The sequence below is a fragment of the Maniola hyperantus genome, chromosome 21, assembly GCF_902806685.2.
Source record: "Maniola hyperantus chromosome 21, iAphHyp1.2, whole genome shotgun sequence".
Classification (NCBI taxonomy): domain Eukaryota; kingdom Metazoa; phylum Arthropoda; class Insecta; order Lepidoptera; family Nymphalidae; genus Maniola; species Maniola hyperantus.
In genome coordinates, this window is record NC_048556.1 from 11,466,683 (window position 1) to 11,488,613 (window position 21,931).

Sequence of the window (21,931 nt, forward strand, 5' to 3'; positions counted from 1 at the left end):
TCCGCGTGGACTACACAAATTTCAAACCCCTATTTCACCCCCTTAGGGGTTGAATTTTCAAAAATCCTTTCTTAGCGAATGCCTACGTCATAATAGCTATCTGCATGCCAAATTTCAGCCCGATCCGTCCAGTAGTTTGAGCTGTGCGTTGATAGATCAGTCAGTCAGTCAGTCACCTGTTCCTTTTATATATTTAGACTAGCTTATGCTCGCGACTTCGTCCGCGTGGACTACACAAATTTCAAACCCCTATTTCACCCCCTTAGGGGTTGAATTTTCAAAAATCCTTTCTTAGCGGATGCCTACGTCATAATAGCTATCTGCATGCCAAATTTCAGCCCGATCCGTCCAGTAGTTTGAGCTGTGCGTTGATAGATCAGTCAGTCAGTCAGTCACCTTTTCCTTTTATATATTTAGATATGGATACTGATGGGTTATGATTAAAAGTTGGACCGTATGTTTTTCTCTTTGCAGAAAACTGTATACAACATAAGCATAACATAATATATAATTACATGAAAGTATATTATTAATACATTGTGTAGACGCGAGCTTATGATGTTTGAGTTTATTACGAGACGAAATTGAAAAAGTTTGCAGCACTCGAGCGGTGTCACTTGCCAAGTTTGTGAGCTACGACGGACACATTTCATTTTATTTATTGCTAGCTGACGCCCGCGACTTCGTACGCGTGGATTTCAAACCCCCTTTTCACCCCTTTAGGAGTGGAATTTTCAAAAGTCCCTTCTTAGCGGATGCCTACGTCCTAATAGCTATCTGTATGCCAAATTTCAGTCCGATCCGTCCAGTAGTTTGCTGTACATTTTTCGCGTCAATTGAGAGCCTTAGCGGTCAGAGCGTCAGGCGTGATCCCAAAAGACGCTGGTTAGCATCCTGCCGTTTTCGCAATTTTTGAAATGTATTTAATTTTTTTTTTTTTTTTATGTAGAAATTTCAATGAAGTGTATGTAAAAACACTATCATAAAAAATTATAAATGTAGCCTATAGCATGTAGCCATCTAATACTGGCTTCCCACGGTGCGTGACAGGCCGACGACCACGGATACCACGCACCGCGCACAATGCTCTACCAACTGTGTGGATCTTGAGTTTCGAAATGAAAAGATGGCTATAGTAGTTATTGATAAAGAACGTACAGTACGCGGCCGAAAGTAATGTACATCGATGTATAGAATAGCAGATTTGCATATTTGATAGCATTGTCTCAGTCGTTGAGACCAACAAAACTTCATATAGGTATGAGTGACAGATACAACGCTCTACACGGCCGAAATGACATTCTAAATGCCGATGTACATAACTTTACAGCTGCGGTTCTTGAAGTATTTTTATTCGATTATTAATACTTCGGTTCCATGTATCATGTTCATGAATATTTTTTGTTCTTGTGTTCTGGGTTCTGTGTTGCAGAATTCCATAGCATAGGTTTATTTTTGTACAGACTAAAAATTCACTCGTTCTTCCACTCCATTATTCATAATAGCTGCCCAAGAATAATCCACTACGCGTGCACAGCTCTCAACAAAATGGACAGGTGTTCATTTACCTACCTACTTGTCTGTGTTTATGTGGTCGACCGCGCACCACCTCGAAGAAGTCACTGACTCGTTGCGGATTGGACGCATTGCTACGGACGTGTCTACGATACTCTTCCCGTAGTGCGTCGGTGTGTGTGACCGCAACATCACGCACCGTGGGAAGCCGGTATAACAGTGACACTAAGAGATTTTCCTAGCTAAGTTTAAGCTTGCGCTAAGAAAATAAAAACTGATCACAATAATTGAAAACCTCATTTTATTTTATTATTTTGTAGTATTATTAGTATTCCGCAGTGCTTTAATATGAAAGTCAATATATCCATTCGCCGTTGGTCTGCCTCTGTCCGTCACATTGACGTACACACGACCTTCCTGGAAGGGGAACGTGTCCACGAGCGCAGTGAGCCGAAACCTCATGTTGATAAAACTGTATAACCCCTGAAAATAAGTTGATCAAGCAAATGCACCAATGACAGAGTGAGCTAGAGTGAGTAAACTCTCCATTTTGATCCTGAATCTGATATGATCTAATCTGTCCTTTAGTTTGGCTCGTCTTGGCGGGGGCACTGCCGTGCATCCTGATTAGGCTAGGGGTGGCTTGAAATCAAAGAGATATAATCGTTTTGTTGCCTACCTTTTTAAATTTTTATGTGATGTAACCACAAATTCACGGTTTTCGTATTTATTCCTTTACTTGTACTAGGAGCTTTGGAGAGATTTGGGGGAGGCCTACGCCATTGAGGCGACTAATACGTGACTGAATATATTACTATATATAAGGGACTTAAATATAACATATAAACATAAATTTTGACATTAGAAACTAATTTTATTATGACGATGAATGAACTGATATATTTTTATGAATTGATATTGTTTCGAATACGATGAATTTATGATCAAAAATGATGTAAAAATAAATAAATTATTATAATAGGAGATATAATTGGAATTAACGTATTAGACAATAAAGGCTTTTTTATTTTATTTATTTATTTATTGTACTATGAGACCTATCTACCTGCCAAATTTCATGTTTCTAGGTCAACGGGAAGTACCCTGTAGGTTTTCTTGACAGACGAGACGGATAAACAGACAGACGACAAAGTGAGCCTATAATCGTTACTTTTTCCTTTTAAAAGCGCTCAGCAGGAAACCTCAAAGAATACTTAGTACTAAACAAAAAGTAGAAGTCGGCGGTGTTCCCACTAGATTACAACATGGGGTTATTCAAGGGGCGGACCAACAAATTCCTGAAAGGCCGACAACGCATCGGCAGTTCCTCTGGTGCTGCAAATGTTCTGGGCGGCGGTAATCACTTAACATCAGGTGACCCGCCTGCTCATTTGCTCGCTATCGCTATTTAAAAACCGGCCAAGTGCGAGTCAGGCTCGCGCAATGAGGGTTCCGTACTACAGTCATATTTTTTCGACATTTTGCAGGATAATTCAAAAACTATGATACATAAACAGAAATAAAAATCTGTTTTAGAATGCACAGGTGAAGACCATTCATATGATATGACCACAATTTGATTTTTTTTTGTGTAATCTAACCTTAAATTCACGGTTTTTTAGATTTTTCCCCAAATGTCAGCTATAAGATCTACCTACCTGCCAAATTTCATGATTCTAGGTGAACAGGAAGTACCCTGTAGGTTTCTTGACAGACAGACAGACAGACAGATAGACAGACAGACAGACAGAGAGACAGAGAGACAGACAGACAGACAGACAACAAAGTGATCCTATAAGGGTTCCGTTTTTCCTTTTGAGGTGCGGAACCCAAAAAAAAGAAGCAAACTCACAGGTGGGGCGGGACATTTCAGTACGGACATGACTCGCTCCTTCTCCGGCACTCTGTAATACCCCGACCTGAGCGCGTCACCGATGATCTCGTCCTTCTCCATCAGGTCGCAAAACTTCATGTGAATATCCACGAAGCTTCTCTTGTATACATTTGAAAGCAGCTGGTAGAAGTATAGGCTTACCTGAAAATAAGATCCAGTAGTAAGAAGATCTGCACCCGAAATTGACTTTTGAACTTTTGAATTTAATAAATATTATTACTATATTATAAACTAGGATAAAAATAATGACGTACCTACAGTGAAAAAAATATTAAAATCCAACAAAGATTTACAAAGTTACAGGCATTTTAATTTTGGAGTGGGAGAGTCTTCTATCCCTTTCTCGCAAAACGAAAATTTGTATGAAACCGCACGAAGCTACTATGGCATTAGTGAGGTGTGGCGTCAAAATTCTATGTACTATATCGCTATCTCTGTCTAATCAGAAATATTTAAATGCTTATAACTTTTTTTGTTATTTGATCAATTTCATTAGTCTTTCAGTTTACGTCATTATTTTTATCCTACTTTATAATAAAGTAATAAAAAAATTGGAGTCAAATACCCAGTATTGTAGACGAGTATATATAGGTACGTAGGACACACAATCCAGTTAGGTAGGTCCAATTTGGAGAAAGAGGTCAGCCGCCGAATCTAACTCGGTTGGGCAGCGTTCAGAATGCTTTGAGATGTCTTCTTGTCCAAAATTCCTCAGTGCTTGAAGACCAAAGTCTTCGAACAGTGCGTGTTGCCAGTGATGACATATGGATCCGAGACATGGTCGCTAACTATGGGCCTCAGAAGAAAGCTCAGAGTAACTCAGCGGGCGATGGAGAGAGCTATGTGCGGAGTTTCTCTACGTGATCAGATCAGAAATGAGGAGATCCGTAAGAGAACTAGAGTAACCGACATAGCTCAACGAGTTGTGAAGCTGAAATGACAATGGGCGGCACATAGTTCGTACAACCGATAGACGTTGGGGTCCCAAGGTGCTGGAATGGCGACCTCGCACCGGAAGACGCAGGACTCCACTAGTTGGACGGACGACATCAGACGAGTCTCAGGGAGCCGCTGGATTCAGGCGGCGCAAGACCGTGGCGTGTGGAAGTCCCTACAAGAGCTATGCCCAGAAGTGGAGGTCTATCGGTTGATGATGATGGTGATGGATCGGTGTAGAGGCTAAATTATTCGCCCGTAATTTCTAACAACTAGCATCGCAACGGCATAACAGCTCAACGGTCAGGGTGGACTGGACTGACATCCCAAAGGTGGTCGGTTCAATATTCAAAGCCTACCCGTTGTATTTGTCGGGATATCACCTTGCTGCCTAGCGATTACTTAGTTTATAGGTTTCCCATGAAGATGGGCGCTGGGGTTTAGCATCAGTTGAGGGCACTCAGTACCATTTTATTTGTGAAGGACAAGTCCCTTGCAAACCTATCTTGCAAAGATAAAAATAAACTCTTTACCGTAAAATTGTTATCCATAACTTTAAACGAAGTATAGTTTAATGTAACATAGTGGATGGGATCGCTCCTACTACGGAGCCTTGCCTTGAAAGCAGCGTTCAGGAAGTACTCCTTGTCTATCCAGGTAACCTGGGGGTGCTCCAAGCTGAAATACATTATCTGAAAATGCCATTCATCTGAAATCTATAATATAATATTTTGAATTACAACAAAATTGTTATTATGTGTTGAAAGAAAAATACACAGCGTCGCTATGAAGATCATTTTGTGTGGTGTGTACTCCTCCTAATTTTTACATGTGTACTCACCCTTAATCCTGCTATGTTGGTATTTTACCTGCCTGTCACCTGCGAGGGCACCCATCTTTCTTAAGTTGGTCAGCCCTCTCTAGTGTCATAGTGCCTTCATAGGAAGACATTCCTGCGACGCTGTGTATTTTTCTTTCAACACATAATAACAATTTTGTTGTAATTCAAAATATTATATTATGTGTTTGCTAAAAATACACAGCGTCGCTATGAAGACTTGTTTGTTTTCTGCTGGTGACAAACACAAAACGCTATGTGAAAGAAAAAATATAATTGTTTATTAATGAACAAAAATATCAGTTACAATATCTCACAATAGTACTGAAACACCATGTTTAATAATACTTCTAGTTAAACAGAAATAATTAAACAGTTCACTCATAATTCAAACATAAAAATCTTTAACAAAAAATCAACACATAATAATAAAACACAATCATTCTGCTTTAAAATTATTAAAAAGTAATTGAGATCCTTTACCCTTACTTATTATTTCTTTACAATAAAATCTTTGGAATGTTTGCTCACTCTTCCAGTTTCCCCTTGCTAATATGTCCTCTATAGGATGGTTTTCTACCCAACTTGCAGATGCCACTGCGGATCTAAATGATCCAGGAGTTGCTGTCACTCCTGACTCCTTCAAAACTGACTTCAACCATCCACCAATCACTGTCCGAGAGGCTGGCCGTGGTTTACCAACTATAGTGATGAATAAGTGGTTCAGGCTTTTTTCCTGGCATCTCCTGTCTGCTGTAAGTGAAATCAGATGCTTGACCCATTTAACTGGGCAAATCTGTGGATCTGTGTGTTTTAATAATAACCACCCTGACTGTTTATGTTGCGCTGAGTCCGTCTTCGAGCCAAACACTGGCCACAGAACTATTCTATCATCTGAGATAGATATATGAGGATCTGATATTCTTAGCAATGTTAAATCATGTACACGCCTCCCAGATGCTAACAGAAGGATAGCTGCAGTTCTGCGTGATACCTCGAAGAGTGTAACTTTGTCATTTGGTCTCGCTAACCAATCTAATACCACCTGAGCATCCCAAACTGGTGGTTTTGGTTTAACTGGGTGTGCCGTAGCTATTGCCTTGAGAATTTGTTTTACCAGCAATTGATCTTCTGCCTGCCTTAAATTGATCTTACAAAATGTGAATATGGCAGATTTATGGATTAAGATTGTACTATAAGCAAGATGCAATTGTAAATGTAGATAGGCCAGAAATCTAGCTATCTGGTGTAACTGTGGTCTATGACTATTCACTTTATTCTCATCACACCATTTAAACCATCTTCTAATAGCTGGATAATAAGTTTGTATTGTTGACTGTCTCCAACTAGTGTTTAACAACTGTCTCTCTCGCTCAGACCAGCTGCAGGTCTGTTCCCCCCACCTCCAACTAACCAAGCCTGAAGGGTCAGTTGGTCTACTTGCGCTGGAGCTAGGCCTGTCGCAGTGTCGACTAGACATTCCGACAGTCTCTCGATCATTACTGGTGGTTCCAAAGCGCGTGATTTCAGGTCCGCTAACCAAAAGGTCTTTTCCCAGAGAGGTGCTATTACAATATAATGACCTTTTGCACTGTTTAGCTGAGCCAAAACCTGAGGCATGAGATTTGGTGGAGGGAATATCCACCCTAGGCGACAGTTCCATTCTTGACTGAAGGCATTTGAGAACAGCGCTGAGTGATCTTTGCAGTCTAGAGAGACGTAGCTGTTGACCACGGCTGTTTCTGCTGACGCGAACAAGTCGACGTCTGGTTTTCCCCAACGATGAAATAATCTGTCTGTTGCCGGGGGCAATAGGTGCCACTCGGATAGTCTTTGACCCCTTGATAGGCGATCGGCCGTGCAGTTGTACCTCCCCGGGAGGTAATGAGCTGATAAGAGTATGTTCCTCTTCTCTGACAGCCTCAACAACTTGCATGTCAGTTTGAGCAAACTCAGGGAATGAGTTCCTCCCTCGTTCCGTATGTACGAGACCAGTGTCCGGTTGTCTGATTGGACTAGAATATGAGCATCCTTCAGTATATGCGAATCGACACATATACTGCGAACAGCTCTTTCCAGTTCGAGTGCCATCTCATCTGTTCTTCCGTCCAAATCCCCGACATCAGAGTTTCGTTTAGCTGAGCTCCCCAACCCGCATCCGCTGCGTCGGTCGTCAGGAAGTGAGTGTATGGACGATGATGTAGAGGTGAATTGGTTTTGATTGCGCGAACCCACCATTTGAAATCGTCCATCACTTGGGGTGGCAGCTTCCGCCTCATTTTGTAGTTTCGCCTGAATCGTTTCAGGAAAATTTGTAGGTACCGGCAGTGAAGGCGGCCCCTTGGAACCACAAAATTGGCGAAATTTAACTGACCTAGCAACTTTTCTACCTGCTTTAGAGTGCAATGTCTCTTGTTCGATGTCTTCCTTACAGACTCTTTTATTTTCCTTATCTTCTCTGTGGATAAAGGTCTTTTGTTTGCCTCTGTATTCCATGTTATCCCGAGGTACTCTAATTGGCGTATCGGTGTTAGTACTGACTTTGGATAATTTATTTGCCATCCCAGAGCCTCCAAGAATTTCACGACTTCCGCAGTCTGAGAAATCAACTTGGACTGGTCCTGGTGGACCAAGAGGAAATCGTCTAGATAGACTAGAACCCGAATTCCTCTGGAACGAAGGATTTCCGCAATCCAGTTCGTTAGAGCTGCAAATGTCCGAGGCGCAGATGATAGGCCGAAAGGAAGGGAAGTCATTTGCAGCAACTCGTCTTGGTAAACTAATCTGAGGTAGCAACGATGGGACTTTGCTATTGGCACGTGAAAATATGCATTGGAAATATCTATCTTGACCATCCAATCTTGATCCTGTAGGAATTCTGGTACCGATGCATGGGATATTAGTTGAAAATGTTTGGCCCGAACATATTTGTTTAGTCCCCTCAGGTCGAACACAGGACGAAGGCTGCCATTGCTCTTGGGAACTAAAAACATCTTTGATAGGAAGCTTGGTGTTAACTGCTTTGGTTTTTCTAAAATCTGTTGCTCTTTTAGCTCCTTTATTATGCATGTCATATCTGTTGTAACCTTTGTGCTGTATCGGTTCATCAAATTCCTGTATGGATATATCAGAGGGGGTTTTCTCATGAAAGGTATGCGAGTTCCGGAAATAATTTTCATGATAAAGCTGTTGGCTCCTAGAGCTTTCCAGGCTGGTAAGAAGTTTATTAGATGACCCCCCCTGAAACTTATATAGCTGTCATTTTTTATCTTTCGATCGAAAGGAATTATTCTTATTATTCTTTGGTCTTGTTTCCCTTTTTAAATTCTTATGAAAAGTCTTATTCCTCCCAGGACGAAAAGTTGAGCTACGATATCCCTGATCCACATGCTTTGATGTGGAAGCAATAGGCTCACGCACTGATCTGTTCTTGTTTTTAAAAGGTTTACCTTCCTTCAGATATGTAGGCACATTCAGCCAAGACCCCGATCCCCCTAAAGATTGAATCACAGGCATTAACGCCTTAGGATCGAATAGGTAATCCGCACTTGGAGGTACATTCTTCAATGTGGCCTGTAAATTTCTGTTACTAACTTCTCCTATCAGTCTGTCTCTCCTAACTTCAATGCATTCCGCTCTCTTTCCACAAACTACCTGTAGGATCTGATCCATCTTTTTATGACTTTGTGACTCTGGACCAAAGAGATCCAATATCTTGTTATATAAATTGTCTGGGGTTAACTCACTCGTTGAATTATTTGCCCAATTCACAATCTCTTGCAAATTGTTCCGCACCAGCTCCTTGTGATCTAAAAGCCCATTTGTCAGCCCCGCCAACACTCTCTCCGTGTTCATTAAATAATCTTTACCTTTATTTAAATGGCAGAGCTCATCATTCACCTTCAAATCTGTAAATCCTGGCCTAGCCAGCATAGTCTGTAGACTTTTTGAATATTTAACATCCCTCCATTGATTCGTGTTGAATCTTTGTAGCCGACAAAGAGCCTGAACACGTTCTGCCGGAGCATCTTTTATGATTTTTGCCACATCTATCACTGTCTCATTATCCCCTAGGTCTAGCTGTCCAGCCCTAGGATTTACTAAAAATTCTGCAGAGGAGCAAGACGGTGTCTCCACTCTCGCAACCGCAGGCAACTCAGTTCTTGCCTGCACATTATATGGCATGTACAATTGAAGATAATTAGATAACTGACTCTCATGATCCATTAAGAGGTCCACGTTTTCCTCTGCTTTCCTTGCTCTCTTATTCGGAGGACGCGCACAATCACGTTCCGATTCCGAATCGGCTTTTCCGCTGCTCTCATCTGATGATGATTCGCGACCTCTTTTCTGTCCATTAGACCGAGAATGTGGATCACTCCCATCAACTGCACTTTGCGAGTCTTTATCACTGCTTTTACTCATTTTGCCTTTGGGGCCATAAATTATCACTTTCGAACACGAAATATCAACTAAAAGTTCATGAAAACTCTCAAAAATCACTTTTTCCGAAAAGCGAAAAGTTTTCGACCGTTAAATGCAGGAATTCACAAAACGCTATGACACTAGAGAGGGCTGACCAACTTAAGAAAGATGGGTGCCCTCGTAGGTGACAGGCAGGTAAAATACCAACATAGCAGGATTAAGGGTGAATACACATGTAAAAATTAGGAGGAGTACACACCACACAAAATGATCTTCATAGCGACGCTGTGTATTTTTAGCAAACACATAATATCTAAATATATAAAAGGAAAAGGTGACTGGCTGATCGAACAATCCCAGGTCAAACTAATGGACGGATCGGGCTGAAATTTGGCATGCAGATAGATAGCTATTATGACGTAGGCATCCGCTAAGAAAGGATTTTTGAAAATTCAACCTCTAAGGGGGTGAAATAGGGGTTTGAAATTTGTGTATTCCACGCGGACAAGTCGCGAGCATAAGCTAGTACTAATTATATTGAATTAATTTTCACAGTATTAATTACTCACCCTTTTACTGTAACTATTTCTAACCATTAACAAAACACAAACAACTATAGTCAAATATATCAAATTTTTCCTCAATTCAATAACCATCTTGGTTTTTTTTATCTTAAACCGAACGAATAAAGTATTAATTCAAAATACACGAATTTTATACGGTTGAATTAAAAACAAAAATGTGCAAAAGCAAATGACGTGTTTCGTTTATATAGTTTAATTACAAGAGTAGGATGTACCTACTATTCTATTTGTATGAAGAAATAGTACTAAGAGGCAGCGCGTGCCAGACCTTCCTTATTTTATAAAAGCTGAAAGTGTCTCTGCGCATTATCCCCAACACTGGGAAAAACTGTTTAGATGTTTGTTTGACTCATGGTGGGTTTGGGAGACAACAGGTAATAAAGGTGTAAAAAACCTTAGGTACGTCGTTTTTAGGGTTCCGTACCTCATAGGGAAAACGGAACCCTTATAGGATCACTTTGTTGTCTGTCTGTCTGTCTGTCTGTCGGTCTGTCTGTCAAGAAACCTATAGAGTACTTCCCTTTGACCACCATATTATGGTTCTACCGTGAAATATGGCAGAAAGGTAGGTCTTATAGCAGACATGAGGGGGAAAATCTGAAAACCGTGAATTTGTGGTTACATCACTAGAAAAGAATTAAAATTTGTTCAATGAACAAATATTGCTATTTTCAACTTTCACAGTAAGATTTCTAAGTATACCAAGTGAGGTATATGCAAGGGCTTTACATTCTAGAACAGATTTTTATTTATTTTTAGGCATAATAGTTTTTGATTTATATTTTCTTCAGAATAGTATTAGAAATCACGTCATGCATTGCCAGACAATTAGTATGGTGGCAACCCCTGCCAGACACCTTTAAAGTTTAATAAATTATTAACGTTTAAGAGTGTCTGGCGAGGGTTCCCACGACACTAAGTGTATATCAATGCATGTATGTGGAAACTAGCAATCCAGTGGTAGAATTATGCAAACCAAGACAGCATCGTACGTCATCAAAAGTTAATAGTGACTTTGTGAGTGTATTTTGGCAGACAGCTCGTGAAATTCCAGCGAAAAGAACAAGAAAGAGGGTAGTTCGCTGCTGCCCTTGACAGCTCGAATTTCATCTCTCGCAGCACTGCCGCAGCAATTTACATTAAAATATATCAATGTATGATCAAACCTTCCTCCCAGTGGGACAATACGCAGAGAAACTTTCAGCTTTTATAAAATAAGGAAGATCAGGCACACGCTGGCTCTCTCTCTATAATTCAACGAGTTTAATAATTGTATTATTATATTAGAGTGGTTAGAGGTGCGTGTCAGAAGTGACCATACAAAAGGCAGGGTTCCGCACCCATCCATAGTTCAACAAGTTGCCCAACTCTTTGATTTTCCAGATTATAAAGTAGCCTGAGTTTCTCTCTAGGTTTTTAACCATGGCCACGAAAAAATGTTTTCGATCCGTTGCTCTGTTGCGGCGCGATTGAAGGACAAACCAACAAACAAACACACTTTCTCATCACTACCCATATTATAAACTATAAGTCCCGCAAATTGCTAATGCGCGTGGCCGCTATTTTAGTGACGTCAGCAATAGACTGAAGTTTAGAGATGCTGGTATATTTTAATTTCGGCCGACGTCAAAATGACGCCATTTTGATGTTAATGAGATATGGTTCCAGCGCAATAGCAATTAGCGGGACTTATAGCTTACTCGCTATGCTATAATCAACTAATTTGAACTTGTAACGGTTCATTAATTTCTGGACCCAACGGTGTATGGGAGATGGTCGGTCTCCTTTATTTTTGGCTAAACGCGTTTCCATTTCACTTTATTTATGTAAAGAATAATAAGAAAGCTCAGAGTCACTCAGCGGGCGATGGAGAGAGCTCTGTGCGGAGTTTCTCTACGTGATCAATGAGGAAATGAGGAGATCCGTAGGAGAACTAGAGTAACCGACATAGCTCAACGGGTTGCGAAGCTGAAGTGGCAATGGGCAGGGCACATAGTTCAAAAAACCGATAGACGTTGGGGTCTCAAGGTGCTGGAATGGCGACCTCGCACCGGAAGACGCAGTGTTGGAAGACCCCACTAGGTGGACGGACGACATCAGACGAGTCGCAGTTAGCCGCTGGATTCAGGCGGCGCAAGACCGTGGCGTGTGGAAGTCCCTACAAGAGACCTGTGTCCCAGCTGTGGACGTCTATTGGTTGATGATGATGATGATGATGATGATGATGATGATGATGATGATGATGATGATGACGACGATGACGATGACGATGACGATGACGATGATGATGATGATGATGATGATGATGATGATGATGACGATGACGATGACGATGACGATGATGATGATGATGACGATGACGATGACGATGACGATGACGATGACGATGATGATGATGATGATGATGATGTTGATGATGATGATGATGATGATGATGTAAAGAATAAGTGAAACTAATAAAAAGCTTTTGATATTAAAACTTTTATTAATTATTTCTTATTCCGTAGCATTACTATTTCTTGGAGATCCGCAGCGCTTTAATACTGAAGTCAATGAATCCTTGTCCCGTAGGTCTGCCCCTGTCCGTCAGGTTCACGTACACCCGACCTTCCTGGAAGGGGAACGTGTCCATGAGCGCAGTGAGCCGAAACTTCATATTGACGTAGCTGTAAAGCCCCTGAAAATTAATTTTCAATTGAAACAAGAAGTGCCGGCCTGAATTGTCGTAAATTCTTAACGGATCAACAATTTTTTTTAAATAATCATCATCATCATCATTCACTTTTGAGAATATGTTCTCAAAGTGTGTAGAGTCTGCCAATCCGCACATGGCCAGCGTGATAGTGGTCAAAACCCTTCTCACTCTGAGAGGAGACCCGTGCTCTGTAGTGAACTGGCGATGATCATGATGGATGAATGATGATTTTTCAACATTTTGCACGATAAATCAAAAACTACAAAAATAAATAAAAATCTGTTTTTAGAATGTACAAGTAAAGGTACCCTTTCATTTGATACCCCACTTGGTATAGTAATCTTACTTTGAAGGTTAAAATACTAATTATTTTGTTCATGAACATTGAACACATTTCAATACCTATATTTTTAGGGTTCCGTACCTCAAAAGTAAAAACGGAACCCTTATAGGATCACTTTGTTGTCTATCTGTCTGTCAAGAAACCTACAGGGTACTTCCCGTTTACCTAGAATCATGAAATTTGGCAGGTAGGTAGATCTTATAGCTGACATTTGGGGAAAAATCTGAAAACCGTGACTTTAGGGTTAGATCACACAAAAAAAAATTATTTGTGGTCATGAACTAATAATTAGTATTTTCAACTTTCGAAGTGAGTGACTATATCAAGTGGGGTATCATATGAAAAGTCTTCACATGTACATTCTAAAACAGATTTTTATTTATTTTTATGCATCATAGTTTTTGAATTATCGTGAAAAATGTCGAAAACATACGACTGTAGTACGGAATCCTCATTGCGCGAGCCTGCCCCTGCCGCACTTGGCCACTTGGTTTTTTTTGTGATACATGTAACCACAAATCACGGTTTTAGGTTTTTTTCCTTTACTTGTGTTATAAGACCTACCCACCTGCCAAATTTCATAATAGGCTACTTGACAATTTTTTTAAGTTGGTCTTAAATGGTTAATATTTGTCCTATTATATCAAAAAAATTAACACTATATTTTTTTGCGCCCTAAAAACCGTAAAACTTTAATTTAAAAAAATATGTTTCTTAGACAGGTGAAAACACTGTCGGCCATGTTTGGCCGATAGATTATCTGTGCTCTGACGTCATGCATTTGTAAACAACAGTATAACCCTGGGTTATATGTTACAGTGTTTTCACCTGTCTAAGAAACATATTTTTTTAAATTAAAGTTTTACGGTTTTTAGGGCGCAAAAAAATATAGTGTTAATTTTTTTGATATAATAGGACAAATATTAACCATTTAAGACCAACTTAAAAAAATTGTCAAGTAGCCTATTCTAGGTCAACGGCATATGACATACCATTATTTTAAGAAGGTGAAACGAGTTGCTGGGTTCAATTAATTTTGCACGCCATGCTTGGCAGGACATGTGACTGATTACCTAATTTTTAAGACCCCATGTAAATAATATACATGTACCTATCAAATATACCGAGCAAAATTTTTTTTTTTTTGTAAATAAGAATATTAGCCATGTTAAATGACTAATATTCCCCTTTCCTCTCCAACTTAGCGTCAAGCTTGTGCTAGGAGTAGGTACGACAATAGTGCAACGGGCGGGGTTTGAACCGTCGACCTTTCGGTTTTCAGTATGATAAATGATTAGAACAGAATAGAATAGAATGTTTTTTTTATTCATGTAAACTTTTTAAAAGTGCTTATGAATAGTCAGGTAGTTTTAATTTACCACTGGTTCGGATTCTGATTATGAATTCATGTCATGATCAACCCATCACCGGAGCACGGGTCTCCTCTCAGAGTGAGAAGGGTTTTGGCCATAGTCTACCACGCTGGCCATGTGCGGATTGGTAGACTTCACACACCTTTGAGAACATTATGGAGAACTCTCAGGCATGCAGGTTTCCTCACGATGTTTTCCTTCACCGTTAAAGCAAGTGATATTATTAATTAAAACGCACATAACTCCGAAAAATTAGAGGTACGTGCCCGGGATCGAACCCCCGACCTCCGATTAGAAGGCGGACGTCCTAACCACTAGGCTATCACAGCTTGTACTAGGCTAGATTATGAGGTACGGAACCCTAAAAAAGAAGACTCACAGGTGGGGTGGGACATTTCAGTACGGACATGACTCGCTCCTTCTCCGGCACCTGGTAGTACCCCGATCTAAACGCATCCCCGACGATCTCATCCTTCTCCAACACATCGCATACCTTCAAATGAATGTCCACAAAGCTCCTCTTGTATACATTTGAAAGCAGCTGGTAGAAGTATAAGCTTAGCTGAAAATAAAATCAAATCCTGCAAGGCCGGCATCGGCGGTTCCTCTGGTGCTGCAAATGTACACGGGCGGTAATCAGTTAACATCAGTACCCGTAGTATAAGATTTTACGTCTCACCAAACGTTGCTAGAATTCGAGAATCGAAACAAAATAACATCAAAGTAAAATGGATCTAAAGAGCCTTGAATTGAAGTCAAAAATTCGCGACGACAAGGTCTGCTCCGGTTGGCCGAAGGCCAAGCGGGGGTACGGGCCTCGAGGCGTAGCCTCCTTACCCGGGCAAGGCGCGGGGTATTCAATTACCCCGGTGTTGGTCTTCTAGCCGGAATTTCACCGGCTAGGGCCCGCCATCTTGGCTTGGGGCCTCGTGGCTGGTTGTATTCCCCGCGCTGAGGGCGATAGAGTCGCCGTCGCGCGCGGGGGTGGTCAGATTCAATGCCACTGATTTTAATTTCGCAACGTTTCCACTTGGAGCGCTGGCTGTAGATGTGTAGACAAACTTGAGCTTTAAAGCAAGGCAATTAAAATCCAGTTTACTGTAATGCGGAAGTGTTTCAACTCTCGAATTCTGGTAACGTTTGGTGAGACGTAAAATCTTATACTATGGGTACAGGTGACCCGTCTGCTCGGTTGCTCGCTATCTCTATTAAAAAAATATACAACGTTAGTTTCATCTCACGCAAAAATCGAAACATGTGTCGAATATTTTTACGTAAAGAATATCATCATCATCAGCCTGTGGACGTCCACTGTTGGACATAGGCCTTCCCTAAAGAGCGCCACCACACCCGGTCCTCAGCCTTCCTCATCCAGCCACTTCCCGCCAGCCTCTTTATACCGTCGGTCCATCGTGCTGGAGGGCGTCCCACACTACGCTTGCTTAAACAGCGATCTCCACTCAAGGACTTTCCGGTTCCAACAGCCATCGCCTCTACGACAGGCACGACCTGCCCACTGCCACTTCAGCTTGCTAATAGTTTGGGCTATGTCAGTAAAGAATATATATTATACAGAATATCAAGTCATAAGCTTGTTGTGTTGAGTCGTTATCATCGCAAAAACATTGTCACCCCAAGCAGCGAGCGGCTGTGAGCGAACGAGATGGCTAGCGTCGAGCGTGTGCGCTCCCGCTTGCACGGTTTGAATCAGCTGGTGCATGCGGTCATTCAACTCGGTGTCCAAACTTGCAGGATTTTATTTTTTGGTCAAAATATAACCCGTTGTAAAAATGATTGCAATCGATTCTGTTACTGATTCTGAACAAACTACTTTCAGGTTTTGAGTATTCTAAAACCAACGTTGTGTATTATTTACCGTGAAGTTGTTATCCATAACTTTCAAAGAAGTATAGTTTACTGTAACATAATGCACGGGATCATTTCTACTGAGACGTCTTGATTTGAAGATGACACTCGAATAGTATTCCTTGTCAAACCAAGTAACTTGTGGGTGCTCCAGGCTAAAATACATTATCTGAAAATAATTCATCTAAATATAATAAAAGAAAAAGGTTATTGACTGCCTGACTGACTGATCTATCAACGCACAGCTCAAACTACTGGGCGGATCGGCCTGAAATTTGACATGCAGATAGCTATTATGACGTACGTAGGCATCTAAGAGAGGATTTTTGAAAATTCAACCCCTAAGGGGGGTGAAATAGGAGTTAGAATTTTGTGTAGTCCACGCGGACGAAGTCGCGACCATAAGCTAGTACAATATGTAATTAGAACGCCAGCAAAAGCTTGCGCTATCATTATACTACCTAAACAGAATTCAATACCAATAACCATTTCCCTTATGCTTGTAGTTTTAGTGATTTATATTTTTCCAACCCGCAATGTATAGCGTGTGAAACGCGGGGTCAATGCCCCGCCTACCATGTTGCATTGCGGCACCTAACTACGCAACGTTCATTGCCTTCTATGATTAGTCAAATGTTTTATTTGCAATGCGTTACGAACTTTTGGCAAATACAGGTTTTATTAATATATTTTTCATCTCACTCGCTCGGAAAGAATCCGTTTCTCCTTTGAAATCTGAGTGGAAAGTGTTAATTTTGCGCCCTAGGGCGCAAAGTACGAGTTGAAATTCGAACGTAACGAACTATGTGTGGTCTATGGTTTTGCGTACTTATCTACTTACTTTTTTCTTTCTATTAAAATACCACGTCAGAATGAAACGTTCAGAAACGAGGTTCGTCCTTACAGTCTTTACTATTTTAGGTATTATTGATCCGTTGGAACTTTTTTATTTTAAATACCATTGAATTAAACAAAATACCTACCTACTCCGTTTCAGTTTGGTTTGTTTTGCGATAAAATTAAAGAAAAATTTATAATTTTCAAATATAATAACAAAACAAATATAACTGAATACAACGTTACAGGTTATCCTCATAATTGGGCGAAAAAAAACTTTATTCGTATATAGAATCTTCTTGAATAATTAGAACCTCCTTCACTGGCTGACTTGTGGTTGTGCCCTATTCATATAGAAACTTTTTATTGAAACCTCCACGGTACTGGCGCCTCATGAAATGAAATGAAATGAAATGAAATGAAATGAAATGAAATGAAATGAAATGAAATGAAATGAAATGAAATGAAATGAAATGAAATGAAATGAAATGAAATGAAATGAAATGAAATGAAATGAAATGAAATGAAATGAAATGAAATGAAATGAAATGAAATGAAATGAAATGAAATGAAATGAAATGAAATGAAATGAAATGAAATGAAATGAAATGAAATGAAATGAAATGAAATGAAATGAAATGAAATGAAATGAAATGAAATGAAATGAAATGAAATGAAATGAAATGAAATGAAATGAAATGAAATGAAATGAAATGAAATGAAATGAAATGAAATGAAATGAAATGAAATGAAATGAAATGAAATGAAATGAAATGAAATGAAATGAAATGAAATGAAATGAAATGAAATGAAATGAAATGAAATGAAATGAAATGAAATGAAATGAAATGAAATGAAATGAAATGAAATGAAATGAAATGAAATGAAATGAAATGAAATGAAATGAAATGAAATGAAATGAAATGAAATGAAATGAAATGAAATGAAATGAAATGAAATGAAATGAAATGAAATGAAATGAAATGAAATGAAATGAAATGAAATGAAATGAAATGAAATGAAATGAAATGAAATGAAATGAAATGAAATGAAATGAAATGAAATGAAATGAAATGAAATGAAATGAAATGAAATGAAATGAAATGAAATGAAATGAAATGAAATGAAATGAAATGAAATGAAATGAAATGAAATGAAATGAAATGAAATGAAATGAAATGAAATGAAATGAAATGAAATGAAATGAAATGAAATGAAATGAAATGAAATGAAATGAAATGAAATGAAATGAAATGAAATGAAATGAAATGAAATGAAACGAAATGAAATGAAATGAAATGAAATGAAATGAAATGAAATGAAATGAAATGAAATGAAATGAAATGAAATGAAATGAAATGAAATGAAATGAAATGAAATGAAATGAAATGAAATGAAATGAAATGAAATGAAATGAAATGAAATGAAATGAAATGAAATGAAATGAAATGAAATGAAATGAAATGAATGAATGAAATGAAATGAAATGAAATGAAATGAAATGAAATGAAATGAAATGAATGAAATGAAATGAAATGAAATGAAATGAAATGAAATGAAATGAAATGAAATGAAATGAAATGAAATGAAATGAAATGAAATGAAATGAAATGAAATGAAATGAAATGAAATGAAATGAAATGAAATGAAATGAAATGAAATGAAATGAAATGAAATGAAATGAAATGAAATGAAATGAAATGAAATGAAATGAAATGAAATGAAATGAAATGAAATGAAATGAAATCATTTAATTTTGCTAAATGTGAGTAGTAAATGATCGTACATATAATATAGATGGTCCTTTCACATTTTGCCATTTATGTATGGCGTGCAAAATATGTGGTACTTACAATAAAAATAAATTTAAGAAAAGAACAAATAGAAATGACCACGACAGTAAAATTTTAAAAACTTATAGTTACATTATCAAAACGTCATAATTCAAAGTAATAATAATTTATGTCAAATCCCACAGTTATCCAAAAAATCCTTAACACTATAGAAACATTGGTTAATTAAATAGTCAAACAATTTTTTCTTAAATTTAGACATTGGTAGATTTTTAATGTTCTCAGATAGTTTATTATACAAAGTGACAGCCATACAATAAGAATTGCGGGAACATATCTCTATTCTTCGCCATGGTATTTTTAATTTAAGTTTATGTCGGCGGCGTCCGTTATCAGGCTTCATATCAAATAAATGCACATATTTCTTTACAAATAGACATGTTTCAAATATATATAAACATGGCAAGGGTAATATCTTTTTTTTTTAAACAAAGGCTGACACGGAGCTATTATATCCGCGCCACACAATGATCTGATGCATTTTTTTTGTACTCTGAAAGCATTTACGATATCGACAGAGTTACCCCATAGTATTAGTCCATAACGCAGTATAGAAGCAACATAACTATGATAAGCAGTTGTAGCTGCTTCTTCAGAGACTGTATTTCGGAGTCGATATAATGCATATACAAACCTATTAAGTTTTTTACAAATTATTTGTATTTGTTCCTTCCAATTACAATATTTATCAATTGTAATCCCCAAAAAAGTTGCCGACGGCACCACTTTTATTTTTTCATTATTATAATTAATGTTAAGGTTAAGGGATGAGCTGTTATAGGTCTGATTTCAACTATTTTGGTTTTTTTTAAGTTAACGCAAAGGTTATTTAGATCGAGCCAATGAATAATCTTATTTAGTGCAACATTGATGTCTTGTTCAAGTTCATCTTTTAACTTACTTTCAATTATTAATGTAATGTCATCAGCAAAGAGAATTGTGTCATTTTCAACCGTGTCTGGCAAGTCATTTATATAGAGCAAAAACAGCAGAGGCCCCAAGATACTTCCCTGGGGGACTCTTGTATCGAACATCTAGCGTTTTCCTCGCTGTAGTGAGATGGAAAGTTGTGTGTTTCGCACGGGTGCAAATTTATTTGCGCTCGAGTCTTTGATTTCCTCGCTACGCTAAGGATTCTATCTTTGAACCAGCCTTAGAATCCTTCGCTGGCTCGGAATTCAATACAAACTCTCGGGACAAAATAACATCTTTGGACCCTTGCATAACAAATAACTATTTGCGTTGTTTTTGTGGAATCTTATAAGTAATCATCAGAACTATGACCTGTCTTCGATTTTGCTAGCGTTCTACTTAAGTACTATTGTGTGAAACAAAACAGATCACCACGGGACACATGCTTGAGAGTTCCTCTTGCGGTTCTCAAAGGTGTGTGATGTCTACCAGTCAGCACTTGGCCAGGGTGCTATGGCTATAGAGCGCACTCTGACTTTGCTCAGGCTTAAGATTGAGATAAAACGAGACAGATTTATGTGAGAGATATAGCTCTGTCTCGTTTTAACTCTGTCTTAAGTCTAAGTTAAGTCAGAGCGCGCTATATAGATCTCACCTATGCCTATGGCTTAACCTTCCCATTCAACAAAACCTTCACCATAATCTTAGTTAGAAACTTACCCTTTTGCAGTGACATTTTGCGATCAGAAAGGCGACACAGCAAGCAAACACAGCTACATACAAGATTTTCTTCTTAAATTTAATGACCATCTTTTTAAAAAATATGGTAAGGTAATAGCCGTTCTCGAAATAAGCCTTTCATTCAATGGCAATTCATTTTTATACATGGTCGCTCATTATCAGTGTTTTTTTTTCTATAAGTACAAAGGGTTTCTAGTTAAGTAGACGACACACTGAGCAACCGATGGCAGTTCATGTTCAAACCTATTTATAGAATAGTAAAGAATAAATTTTATTGCCTTAACTGTGTCTTACTTAGTTAGTTATTTAATACTTAGTTTTGAAAGTTCTTACAGTTTGCCACTTTGTGGCGTGCAATATTACAAAAAATATGACATTAAAATATTTTTAAACATTAGGTACAATTTTTAAATATTTTGCTTACTAAACTAAAAAATCACTATCTACTTACATAATATAGGTACTTAATTCAATGATTTTCACAAAAATACTCACTAATATTATTAATCCATCCATCATCATCATTATTAGCCGATAGACGTCCAGTGCTGGACATAGGTCTCTTGTGGACATAGGCTTCCTGCGACTTGTTTGATCTCGTCTGTCCACCTAGTGGAGGGTCATCTAACGCTGCGCTTTCCGGTTACCATTCTAGCACTTTGGGACCCCAATTGGGGGTTGAATTTCAAAACTCCTTTCTTAGCGGATGCCTACGTCATAATAGCTATCTGCATGCAAAATTTCAGCCCGATCCGTCCAGTAGTTTCAGCTGTGCGTTGATAGATCAGTCAGTCAGACAGTAAGCTTTTCCTTTCAAGATGATTCAATCTTCTAGAATTCTTCTAAGCACAAGCCTCTATCTCACAATAAAAAAAGCCTTAGTGTATGCAGCCAGCCTTATTAGGTTAGTATGCGTACTTCACCGAAAAATTGCTTTATTTTTGTGTTATTATCATAATTTATATAAATAGCATTGTGTTCTTGATTATGTTATTTCAATCCGGATATTAGTGTATTAAGATAATTGGTACATATTTTATTTTATTTTAAGTAGGTAGGTACTTAACTTCATCATCATTATCATGATCAACCCATAGCCGGCTCACTGCAGAGCACGGG

The 21,931-nt window shown here is 38.6% G+C and overlaps 2 protein-coding genes across 2 annotated transcripts; both read right to left on the minus strand.

Moving 5' to 3' along the window:
* Positions 1-5,622: 5,622 nt before the first annotated feature.
* On the minus strand, positions 5,623-6,987 carry LOC138403861 (uncharacterized). The gene has a single exon (XM_069505956.1). The coding sequence runs from the start codon at positions 6,844-6,846 to the stop codon at positions 5,623-5,625; it is 1,224 nt and encodes a 407-aa protein (XP_069362057.1). The 5' UTR covers positions 6,847-6,987.
* A 247-nt stretch (positions 6,988-7,234) lies between these two features.
* Positions 7,235-9,608, minus strand: LOC138403862 (uncharacterized). Its single transcript, XM_069505957.1, has one exon. It carries the CDS (start codon positions 9,606-9,608, stop codon positions 8,442-8,444), a length of 1,167 nt encoding a protein of 388 aa, XP_069362058.1. The 3' UTR covers positions 7,235-8,441.
* Positions 9,609-21,931: the final 12,323 nt, after the last annotated feature.

Coding starts and splice junctions, on each gene's coding strand:
- LOC138403861 (XM_069505956.1), bottom strand. CDS start 6,846: ATGGAACTGTCGCCTAGGGTGGATATTCCCTCCACCAAATCTCATGCC.
- LOC138403862 (XM_069505957.1), bottom strand. CDS start 9,608: ATGAGTAAAAGCAGTGATAAAGACTCGCAAAGTGCAGTTGATGGGAGT.